Genomic DNA, 12,620 nt, shown 5'->3' on the forward strand with positions numbered 1-12,620 from the left:
TGGGCTTCGCCAGCTTCCACAGGGTGGGTCATATCTAGCAATAAAAGTCTGGCTTGAAGTGAGGCAAACTTGCCGGGGGTTTGGCCTTGTAGGTTAGGTGGTCTGGACCGGTCCTCAGTCCTCTCCACAGGCCCAGGTGTCCCCATGCCGATTTCTTCCTTTATTGAAGGTCGAATTCCGCCCCGTGTGCCACGGCTCAATCTCATTATGTCCGCAGCGACAATCATCACCTTAAAAGATCTGCGAGATACTAGCAAGACTCATTAAAGGTTTGTAAATAGTGGAGAGTCATCGCTAAGGAAATTGCGGGAGGGGGGTGACTTTGCTCAGCTTCAAACCCAGGAGAGATCCGGCAGGACCCACCCTGCGCGCAGCACTGGGCCGGGGGAGCTCCTCCGCGTGGAGTGGGACTCGAGGGTACAAAGGTGACGCAGGTCTGAAAGGTCAAAACCGTCCGCAGGGCTTTACCCAAATGATGCAAAACACCCAGCCCCGTGCAAAGGGGGTGAGTAACACTCGGTGCTGGAGCCTCAAGTAGTGCGAGGCAGGCAGCTGTCTTCTGCCCCGTTACAGCCTGCCACTCCCCTCAGCACTGTAAAATCAGGCAGAAAAAAATAAAATAAAATCAGGCAGGTACTTCATCCAGCGCTGCTCGCCCCCGGGAGCCCGCAGCTGTGAGCTTTGCTGAGACACGCGGCTGCGCATCGCTGGCGCACCCAGCACTCGGCCTGTAGCCGCACGCCAGGTCCAGGTGCTAGTGGCCTGGCCGCTGGGGACAAACTGACTGGAAAGGGCAGGAGGGACGCTGGCCTCCGGTCAGAGAGGACCCCACACTGTCCAGTGCACTGGCCACGAGCCATGTGTCCATTCAAATGTAAATTCTAATTAAGATGAAATGACATTGAAAATCCTGGTTTCTCAGCCACACCACCGTCCTTCCAGTGCCCAAAGCCCCTGATGGAGGGGGCTGCCTGACCGATGGCACAGAGCGAGGCCTCCGATGTGAGATGCGCCATTGCTGGTGCTGTCGGGAGAGAGCCACGAGCATCAAGGTCTGCGCGAGAGCCAGACCCCAAGGAGGAAGCCACCCTGCGGGCCGTGCAAAGCACCAGCAGGAACGCACGCCTGGGTGGTGCTGCTTTTAATTAATAGGACATCTCCGGGCCTGTCTTCTGTTCACGCTCCACTTTGCAGATTTCTCACCAGAACTGCGGAGCCTACTCAGCAACCAGCTGCCTGCTCTTGGGGCTATGGTCTCCGGGACTCATTCCCGCTGAGGGACTGCACGCCCAGGCAGCTAAGGCAGACAGAAGACGTTCCCATGAGCACAGACCCAACCCACAGCCTCTGCCCCTCGCCCTCGCCCAGCTTCCTTTCCAACCAATGCCACTGTGCCTTCCTTGCCTCCGCCCCCCCCCCGCCCCCCGGGGCCCTGAGCAGACTTGCCACCCTCACAGTAGGGAGAGCAGAAGGACCAGGGAGTGGCACTGAGTTCTTCTGTATTTTGGGGAGAAGAGGGGTAGGTTTCTTAGTCTCCTCAATATTCTCTTTTGAATCTCCAGGCGATCTTAAATTACCAGAAAGCTGGAAGGACTGATTTTGGTGATTTTTAAAATGTTATTTGCTGTAGAGTGCCTCCTATACTTGAAATCTCTCCTAGAAAGGAATTCTAAAGGCCAGAGCTGACGCTGTAGCAAAAATGTATTCACAGCACCACTCCTGCGAAAGTCAGGCCTCGGCGCTCTCCCGCGCCTGCCCAGGCTCCGGGGCCGCGTGATGAACGATGATGCTGGTGGACAAATGGGAAGTAAACAGCACACACGAGCTCATTTCAACCTCCATTAGATGCACAAGGGGGAGAAAATCAATGTTTGACAAATGAAAATGACAGAATCAGTAAGGGGAGACATTTATTTTCCATTTTCTAGGAGGCCTTTGCACACAATGGACTGTTAAAACCAGGAAAAATAACCAATGAGAACACACTCAATAGGCTCTATGTAAAATACATTATCACCAACTACAAATGTAGAACAGAGATGAATTGCCTTGTTTGTTCAAAAGACATGTAATGGTTTCTTTAATTTAGGGTAGGTCGTTTTCGCCTTTGAGACTTGATTACACTTTGGAAAGAAGATATGCGCGCGAATTGAGCTACCGACCTGAGGGTCTCACTACCTTTAGTGGACAGGCAGATCATTCTCTCATCCACTCATTCATTCATTCCTTCACTCATTCATGCATGCAGCAAACGTTTATCAAACACCCACAATTGCCAGGCATTCCAGGGCTGAAGGATGGAAGTATTAATTCCCTGGGGCCTTGAGAGGAAACAGAAAAATAGCAAAAAACAGCTTGAGGTGCTGAAGGTCCCAGTAGAGGGAGCTAGGGGGCGGGGGAGGGGGGGGCGGGGGGGAGCGCACAGGTTTTCCATCCTGTGGAGTATCTTCAACAATGGTGCTGCCCTAATAGACAGTAGCATGCTAATGAGAGAGCAGCATGCTAATGAGGGACCAGCAAACGCTCCTCCCTCCTTTCCATTATGGACAGCAGTGGTGGGCGGAAGTCACAGTGGATGGTGGCTAGGAACTCTCATGCCTGCCGTACTTTGCATAGACCAGGGACACACTCAGTGCCTCCGGTGACAGCGTCCGGCCGGCCTGCGGGAGACACCGCCTCTGAGTCGCTGTTTATAAACTGACCCACCAGGGAGCAAAGCAACCACTCCCTGCTCAGTGCACTAAGGACCTTACTCAGACTTCCCTTACTTCTTCGTTAAATAACAACCAGGCTAACTGTGATGAAGTAGAAGCAAACACCAAGTCAAGCTGCATCTCTGAAACTTACTAACAGCGTTACTTGAAGAAAATAAATGTACCCTTTCATTGAACACCATCATTTTCATCCATAAAATGGGAATAATAGGACTCCACTCACAAACCCCTGTGAAGGTCAGAGAAGACGGCGTGTGCACCTGTGCCAGGGCCTGGCGTCTGGAAGATGCACGTTAAGTTGCTGACGGATCAGATGGAAGACATCCGCACACTTGCTTCTCCCTCTTGTCTCCTGGCTGTGCATCTCGCTCTCGCTCTTTCCTGATGAGAGGTCTTTGAGAGCAGGCAGTGTTCGGCCCCTCTCCTGGGATCACAGAGTCTGCAGGAAAAATGGTGGAGAGGTCAATGGATGGCAACCTTGGTTCCAGGACTTTCTTTCCTTGAATCATCATTCCATCTGCACTGAAGTTGTTGCAGATGGCATTCTTATTTTTGAAACACATCTATCTGTTCAATGTGAAATTATGGCATTTTTACGGATTGTTTGTGAGAAGAGGTAAATAATAAGTAGCTATAATAATACCTGGGCACATTCAAAAAGAGTTTAGACGCAGTAGCATACCCTTCCCAAAGTAAGCCTCCCTGAGGAAATGTGCTGCAGACTGATGAGGCTGGGAAGAGAGAGAATTAAACGGCAACATTTTAAAAATAAGTGCCTGTTGTAACCGGTAAGCTGATCCTCATAAAACTAACGAAGCCACATCACTTAGGGCTCCAGAGGAGAGCAATTTAGAATCACTCGATGGCATTTCCATTCAATGTACCAAGTTGCAGTCTCATTTACACTTTTCTATGACAGGAGCATAGACAACCCTGAGAGGAAAGGCACGAATGGGCTAAACCCATTCTCCCGGGCGTGGGAGGGTAATTTACCTCAATTCCTTAGCACTGGCGGTGAATCTGTCTGCCTCCCTTAAGCTTTTTGAAGGTGCTGACAGGTTGGTCCTAAGCTTGGCCCAGGGTTCAGCGTAGCCTCTGTGGATGCCGACTTGTGGCTCAGTGAGCCGTTTTACACAGTACAAATCATTAAACAGCATGTGTTATATATTTTCGGATGTATGTCTATAACATTAGGATGTGTACATGGGTAATTCTAGCCAAAGGGGGATGGGAGTGACTAGAACATCCTCGGCAGCAGTGCAGGCCCTGACAGGGCCGCCCGGCGGTCCATGGTAGAAGAGGCCGCTTCCATGTGTACCAGTCATCATGCTTTGCCCGATAATTACTAGCACATAGACAAGTCCTTCCTGCCTTAACTAAATGTAAGGATCCAAGTTCAATGTTAGCATTAGTTCCTTTAGGTCTGAATGTTAACAAATGCTATCCTACTCCTTTATCACTTGCCACACATTTATTGAGAGCATCTACTATGTCTTAGACATTGTGTTAGAAACTGAAGAAACAGTATTTTTAAAGTGAGAAAATAGTTTATTAAAAGTAAAATTAATGTGAAATATAAATATATTTCAGATGGATCCCCATGAGCTAGCAAGGCACTACAGGAGTTCTACAAAATTTCAGGTAGGTGACTTACAACCTCAAAATTATTCAAGCAACCCACTGCCATTTTACTTTTTTAAGTCCCACCGTACATTTCTACCTGAAAACCTGCTTCTTTCACAACTGTAGCCTTGGGGACAGTTTGCACAGGTGAGGTTTATCCGACAGGGGCGACTGAGGTGGCTCCCCAGGGGTGCACATGTGCTTCCTCGGGGTGCAGATGTGTCGCTCCACATGGGGTCCTTATCCGCAGAACAGAAGGTTAGGGCCACACTGACTCTCGGATTTTGACGACAGTAGGGAGTGTGGCTGAGCTTTGTCCTGCCGGCACGGAATGCTGGCCTCATTCATGTGCCATGATGACGTAGGAGCCTACACAGTTACTCCTACTCCTCTTTCTTTCTTGTTCTGTATGAAAATAAGAAATAGAGGAGAAGTGAGTAGTTAAGTGACACGGCATGGCCTCTGCCTTTCCTCCAATGGCAGCTTAATCTTGTTTTTCACCCACAATCGTGTACAGCCAAGCGCTTGTTACCTCCCATCCGTTCCCCCTCACTGTGACACACAGGCGGGCATTTGGGGGTCACCCAATGTCACCCAATCTGGAGGAGTGAACTCCAACCTCCCATTTCAAGGACAGCACTTTAGTGGCCTCAAATTTTGTTTTAAAAAGAGTACAAATCTGGGTTTGGGTGCCAAATTGTCTCACGTGGTGATGTGTGGTGATTAAAATGCCTTTCCGTGTGTTTTTATCTCCAGCTCATTTTCTTTGTAAACAAGGCCGCCTGCTCAGACTCACTCGTTAAAAAGCTGCTCCACGTGGCTCACTCTCCCGAGAGGACCGTCCCCTCTCTAAGTGCCCCAGGCTCACTCCACACTCATCACTGTCGTGACTGTGATGAGGGGAAATTTACTCGTATTTAATTGGGTTGATAACGATAAATTGTTGCGTTTCTTTAGTTGTGGTCGCTCCTGCTTTCACCTGCCCTGAGCCCTCCCTGCTCACTGGGCACGGTGTAGAGGCACCTTTGTGCTTGGTGACTGCGCTCTCGGCCTGGTAGCTTCTGAGGACAGACGAGCATCTCAGCCTGGTCACCCAGGCTTTGCAGGTGCCGTGCACAGTGCACGGTGCTGGTCAATACCACTCAGTTCACATCATCGAGAAGTGAGTCATCACACGACTCCCCACACATGTCAACATCGACCAGGACTAGGGCCCGGCTGCTGAGAGAAGTCAGGTGGGCAGGTGGATAGTCAGCGAGTAAAAGAGCTTCATTCGGACAGATCGGGTTTTTACAGGTTAAAAAAAAAAAAAAAGATGATTAGGGCCCAGCCAGTGTGGTTCAGTGGTGAGCATTGACCTATGGACCAGGAGGTCAGGGTTTGATTCCTGGTCAGGGCACATGGCTGGGTTGTGGGCTCCATCCACAGTGTGGGGCATGCAGGGGGCAAATGATCAATGATTCTCTCTCATCATTGATGTTTCTCTCTCCCCCGTTCCCTTCCTCTCTGAAATCAGTAAAAGCATATTTTTTTAAAAAGATTCATATGATCTGAACGAGAAGGCACAGCAGCTGGGGCAGCGCCGCCTTTCTCACTGGGGAGATGTTAGCAGCTGCTGCTTCACCCGCAGCTGGTCCTGAGGCTCAGCCTCTGCCGGTAAAGCCCAGGATTTGATCATCCAACGCCATTTGCAAACCAGAACTGTCAGTAACTGGTTTCTAATAGCCCGTGGGGTCCACGCGAACCGGAAGTGCCTCTGCTCTTGGGGAGCACAGCCGCCCTGAAGTGCTGGCCCAGCTCAGCGCCTCCCCTTCCATACGGTGGCCCCACAGGACGCTTTCCCTGCCCTTAATTGTCTTAAATAAATAACTTTTAATGTACCCACTTTTCAGTGTCACGTGAAAACTAATGAAAGCGAATGATCCTCTTACGTAGAGAAGTGTGTCATCGTGCGATCGGGCAGGCCCTCAGGAATGATGCTGTCATTCAGCATTGCCAGGGAGGGAGGCCAGGGCATACAAACGCAGGACAGACCGAAGCTGCACGTGTTGGTGACCCGCACTGCAACGCCCTCTCCCGCCGCCACGCCGGTGGCTGGAAACCGCCCGATTCCTCCTCCCGCTCTGCACAGCCGGCGCACAGCTCCCGCCCGGGCCCTGTGTGATCCCAGGTAGACAGGCAGGAAGCACGGAGGTGGCCACCTGGGCCCGCACCGTCATCAGCGTGAGCACCGCACAACTGGCTGGAACAGAAACATGTCACTGCAGGGAGTGTGCAGGGCTTTCTAAAGTCAGGAACAGACTTGCTTTTCAGTCCCGGAGCCCCGTGTTTAAAACTGGTAAAGTGTAGTCCTGCATCAGTAACCACGCCACCTCCACAAGACCTGCGCGGGTGCAGGCGTCCCTGGAGCTCAGAGGGTGCGGCCCCCAGGGAGGGCTCAGAGGCTGAGGGGAATGGAGCACCTGCGTGGGCTGCAGCATAGCCACCTTGTCTCCATGGGCTGTTGCTTCCAGCGGCACCACGTGTTTAACTGCAGGCAGTTTTGTGTTAAGCACACAGAACGGTGATGGTGGCTGTCAGCTTCTACACACGTGGGTATAACCCACGTCCAAAAAGCACGTGGACACGACATAACCGCACACGCGTTCTCCCAACAGCTGGATGTGGCGTCAGTGATCCCATTGGATGTGTTTGGCCTCTTCTTTGGCTTTAATCCAATATTTAGGATAAACAGGATATTGAAGGTGAGCTATCTCTATTGATGTTCTTACTTGTAATTGTCTGGTTTTAATTATGGGAATCTTGAAGTGATTTAAAAGATCCTAAAAGTACAATGTTCTTCCTTTACCCAAACTGTGCTCCGTTTTTTTGTCCTCATCATTGCTATGAATTTTAAAAACTCAGTGAAGGAAAAACATCATTGCATCCACTGCTGGGAGCTGCTCTTGCTGTTTTCATTCTGTATCTCATAGCAGGTGTTTTATAACTGGAACAGGAATGCTTTGGTCTTCTACACACAACTATAGTTACAAATGAGTCTCATAATTTTATTCTTTTCCATTCGTCCTTTTTGCTTAGACAGTCGCTGAATGCCTGGAGTACTGGCTGTGAAAGGAGAGAGTCCAATCAGACAAACCTCCCAGCTCTTGTACTCACCCAAAATTCTGTAATCCCAGAAAAATGCAGACATACTTTTCCATACAAAATTATTTACATAACATTGGGACAGCTCAAATGTCCATTAACAGGGAACTAGTTAAATAAATTGTGGTATCCTATCTAATAATAGACAAACATGGTAATTAACCATACCTCCGCTATGCTTCCCATTGGCTAATCAGGGCAATATGCAAATTAACTGCCAACCAAGATGGCGGCCGGCAGCCAGGCAGCTGAAGCGAACAGGAGGCTTGCTTGCTCCAGTGATGGAGGAAGCCAAGGTTCCCCGCCTGCCGCTGCCAGCCTCTGAGCTGCACTCTAAGAAACAATGTTGCAATTATAGAAGCTAAACAAACCCCAGAAACCTGCTTTCAGCCAGCCGGGCCTCAGAGCTGGAGCTGCAACAGTGTTTCAATTATAGAAGCCAAACAAACCCAGATACCTGCTTTCAGCAGCCGAGGTCTCAGAGCTGGAGCTGAGCCTCAGAGCTAAAGCCGGCTCTCAGCTCCAGTGACAGCCATAGAATCCCAGAATAAAAAGAAAAAAGAAAAAAAGGAGAGGTTGGGAGCTTCAGTCACCTGCCAGCCTGAAAACGGCCCTCAGCCCCTCAACCAGACTGGCCAGGCACCCCAGTGGGGATCCCCACCGTGAAGGGGGTGTGACCAGCTGCAAACAGCCATCATCCCCTCATCCAGGCTGGCCAGGCACCCAAGCGGGACCCCCACCCTGATCCAGGACACCCTTTAGGGCAAACCAGCCGGCCCCCACCCGTGCACCAGGCCTCTATCCTATATAGTAAAAGGGTAATATGCAAACTGACCCTAACAGCAGAAGGACTGGGAATGACTGGTCACTATGACACACACTGACCACCAGGGGGCAGACGCTCAATGCAGGAGCTGCCCTCTGGTGGTCAGGGCGCTCTCACATGGGAGGGGCTCTGCTCAGCCACAAGCCAGGCTGACAGCTGCCAGTACAGTGGTGGTGGTGGGAGCCTCTCCTGCCTCCTCAGTAGCACTAAGGATGTCCGACTACAGCTTAGGCCTGCTCCCCGCTGGCAAGTGGACATCCCCCGAGGGCTGCCAGGCTGCCAGGCTGCCAGAGGGATGTCTGATTGCCATCTTAGGCCCAATCTCCCGGGGAGCGGGCCTAAGCCAGCAGGTGGTCATCCCCTGAGGGGTCCCAGACTGCGAGAGGGCACAGGCCGGGCTGAGGGACCCCCCCTCCCCCGAGTGCACAAATTTTTGTGCACCGGGCCTCTAGTATCTATATAATAGAACACACTTTGTAATGCAAAAATAAATAAACAAAGAGGAAGTTTTCCATGAACTGGTATGAAAAGACCGCCAAGAAAAATTGCTGAGTGAAAAACAAGCTAGTTACAGAACAGTGTATATAACAATACTAACTTCTATAAAACAGAAAGTGAAAATATGCCGTTTTTCTGAGTACATGTAAACAGTGGAAGGCTACAGAAAAATCTAGTGAAAATGTTAGCAGGTGGGGTGGGAGGCGGGGGAACAGGGATGGACTCGTGAAGGGATGTACTTGCTACTGTTTGAGTGTGTAAGTGCATTACCTGTTCTAAAGATTCTAAGACATAAATATTTTATAACTCTTAGCTTCATAGGGTAACTAACACAAATATGGGGAGAGTCCGGGTCTGGAATTTCGTGTAAATCATTAGCCAAAGCAAGAATAGCTATTTCCAAAGACAGCCTCTTAAGAGGAAGGCCAGAGGTTGTGTAGACCTCGGTGGGGCTCGTGCGGATGCTGGTTCCAGGGACAGCAGCCGTGGCAGACGCGGGAGCAGATACTTGGGCTCTGCTTCGCTAACCTGGATATTCATTCCCTGCTGGTTCTTCCGAATGACTTCGTGTAGCGGCGAGGAAATGAGAACTAGCGGGTGGAACAGTCTGTCCCAGTGCTGTGCTGAGCGGGGGACCTGGGCTCCTCTCAGGCTTCCCGACCAGACTCCACCTCCAGGCCCACGGTCTCTCCAGTAGAGAGGGAAACAGCCTCAGGCCCTCAGGACAGCTCTAGATGGCGAGTCTGGCCTGACCAGGAATGCGGCCTGGGGGGCCGATGCCTCACACCCAGCACCAGGCGGGCAGGCCATCCCTTTCCCTTCTCAGGTGAGAGTATCAGGAAGCTCCTGTTCAGAGGTGACCAACGTTCAGACACGCAGGCCATGTGTTTGGGAGTTCAGCTGGCAGTGCAATAAAAGTGTGTAAAGTGCCAGCGCTTCCCACCCATCCCTGTGTCCCTAAGGGATCCAAAATCCGTCCATATTCAAAAGCTTTTTTAATGTAGGACATTCTGAAAGTCAGCATTGGTCTTTTTTCTGTAGCCCCATGGTCCAGTCATTTCACATATAAGTGAGTCATTTTGATGCACAGTTCTCTGGGGAAAATATTGTTTATCTGTCTCCAATTGAGAAACACTAAGAATATAAATTTTCACTTCAGTGATCACTTAAACTAACTTTTAAACCATGTCTTTGTGCAAACTTCTGTTAAGAGCACCATAAGCACCATTACTATTATGTCTGTTTTTTAATTCCAAATGTTCTACTATAGTCCGATATACATTGGATGAAATTTTGAACTAAAAAATCTTCAAACTAAATAACCCCTAATAGTCCCTCCTAGCTATAGGATCCTGTGATTCTCAGCAAAGCAAATAATTAAATACATTAACTGGGTATGCACACAACCTCTTCAAGAGACATGTTCTTTTATTGTCCCATTTTACAGATGAGGAAACTGAGGCACAGAAATGTTAAGTGACTTTTCCAAGGTCCCACGGTTAGCAAAGGGCAGAGGTGAAGTCTTACTCCCACATTCCTCTGCCTCAGGTAGTAAAGGAGGAGGTGGACGAGGCATGCGTGTAGGGTGGGTGAGTTGAGGTAGAAGTAGATGGAAGCAGGAAAGAACCTCAAGGGAAATAGCCACTCTGTTTGGATTTGACATGTGTAAACTCACTGTCTCTTTAAACAATGTCATGAATTGCTAACTGATGCCAATATTTACTAGACTTGAAATTTTGTTGAAATTAAACACATTTAATGGAACTTGTTTAGGAGCAGTGCTAGCTCCGAGCCTCAGGATCGGCATCTATTTATGACTTCAGTGTGTATCCTCTTCCTCTTTCACGGATGTTCTAGGGGAGTGTGATTTTAATTCTTGTAAAATAGAGTTCTACTCTATGCTTTATAAAGAAACAGGAAAAATGCTTTTAAGCTTGATTTTCATTAGCATTAGGAACAAGACTAACTAGAGGGTGGAAGTCCAATAAGCCAGGAGCTGTGGAAGTTGGTTAGGCACTATGCTAAGTGACCCTAGAGGAAAATCCACTGAACAGATGCTAGTTTTTTGTGTGTGTTTTTAAGACATGTAGATGGGATTATTTTGAATGACAAAAAAATGTGTGTCATATAGTTTTATTTAAATAGGTGTCTTTAAGACTAACACACTTTGGGATTTCCTCTGCTTGTTTTCTATATAGTACAGGTCATTCTTTGAGTTTAATCACCGCCTGGAATCGATTATGAACAGAGCGTATATCTACAGGTAAGATGGGGTCAACCATGGACAGGGCGTATATCCACAGGTAAAATGGAGTTGATCATGGACAGGGCGTATATCTACAGGTAAGATGGAGTCGATCATGGACAGGGCGTTTATCTATAGGGAAGGCAGAGTCGATCATGGACCATGGACAGGGCATATGTATACAGGTAAGGCGAGCTCAGTGTTTGTTGGCTGGAAGAGAAGGCAGGGGTACATTTCAGATGGAGGAATGTGACCTCCTGCAAAAAGAAGGGATCATCTTGGATTTTGGCTACATAACATGTCAGGTTATGTTCTAAAACAGACTTGAATATATTCTGAAGTGAGATGAGAGTATGGAAATTATACTGCCTAAAAGTGAGAGTGTAATTCACACCAGAGTCTGATAACTGTTTTTGTCAAATAGGACTAAAAAATAGGCCAAATTCCCGGCTTCCATCAGAACAAGTACAAATAACTGTGCTCAGTCACAGGCTGACTTCCCGTCTCCCTCAGACAACTCATTGTCAGCCGAGTTTCATCCATTTTCTCCACTGACACTCCCGTGCATCGAGACCTCCAGCCACAGTTAATCATAGCAGGAAACCGGCGAGCTTTCCCAAGGTTAAGTCAGCGCGGCTATTTCATGGGACTTGAGGTGGACAGGTGACCCTGGGGCACGTCTTTAGGGAGCAGATCCATAGCATCTGCAGAAAGAGAGGGAGGTTTTTACTCTGTCAGTGCTCGTCGGGACACCGCAGTCAGAGAACGTGCCTGGCTCCATCCTGTCACACTGCCGCCTGGGAGTTAACGCCCAGATTTGGAGCAAAGAGACTCGGCGGCAATGGTCAGAAGAAGGAACCACTAGCCAGGCTGCGCTCGGAACAGCCCGTGTCCCTGCTCTGCTGTCCCCCACAGGGTCGCTCGGACGGCGGGCTGCTTGCTGTTTGCTCTGCACGTGAATGCCTGCATCTACTACTGGGCTTCCAACCACCAAGGCATCGGAACCACCAGATGGGTGTACAATGGTGAAGGAAACATGTGAGTTTTCACTTTGAAGAAAACTTTTATTGCCTTCTTCACTTTCTGTTTCAGTGTAAGAGTCTTGTAAAGCCAGTGTTTTTGAAACTGTAAGTCACAACCCATCAGTGGGCAGTGAAAACGCTTTAACGGGATATTTTCCATGAAAGAAGGTCAAGTAGAGGAGGACAGAATAGGAAATATCAGAGTCTGTCATATCTAGTAGGGGTGCGCATGTGTGTGCATGTGTGTGTGTATACATGTATGCATGTGTGTGTCCATGTGTGCACACGTGTGTGTGCATGTGTTCACATGTGCGTGCTCATCCTGTGCTGACCCAGGAAGTGCATTTCTTACTCTGCATCATGACCAAACAAGTTTGGAAGCCTCTGCCTCAGACAGCTGAGGGCCAAGTAACGTTCAGTCACTCGGTGCGGATCTTTAGGAGTGAACTGTGTCAGTTGTTTGGGGTGCAGGGGAGGGCTCATTAGTTGACCACCGAAGGGTTATATGGGTTATGGGTCAGCTATGACCACTCACTCAAACACTCAGA

The 12,620-nt window shown here is 49.2% G+C and overlaps 1 protein-coding gene across 1 annotated transcript in view; it reads left to right on the forward strand.

Moving 5' to 3' along the window:
- Window positions 1-12,620, forward strand: part of LOC102441873 (cyclic nucleotide-gated cation channel beta-3) — a 59,109-nt gene that overhangs the window by 3,381 nt on the left and 43,108 nt on the right. The window contains exons 5-8 of the mRNA XM_023764293.1: window positions 4,305-4,355; window positions 6,995-7,081; window positions 11,004-11,068; window positions 11,966-12,088. Coding sequence (XP_023620061.1) covers window positions 4,305-4,355; window positions 6,995-7,081; window positions 11,004-11,068; window positions 11,966-12,088 — 326 coding nt within the window. The remainder of the gene's footprint in view (window positions 1-4,304; window positions 4,356-6,994; window positions 7,082-11,003; window positions 11,069-11,965; window positions 12,089-12,620) is intronic.

The sequence above is a fragment of the Myotis lucifugus genome, unplaced genomic scaffold (genome assembly GCF_000147115.1).
Source record: "Myotis lucifugus unplaced genomic scaffold, Myoluc2.0 scaffold_327, whole genome shotgun sequence".
NCBI classification, from domain to species: Eukaryota; Metazoa; Chordata; class Mammalia; order Chiroptera; family Vespertilionidae; genus Myotis; species Myotis lucifugus.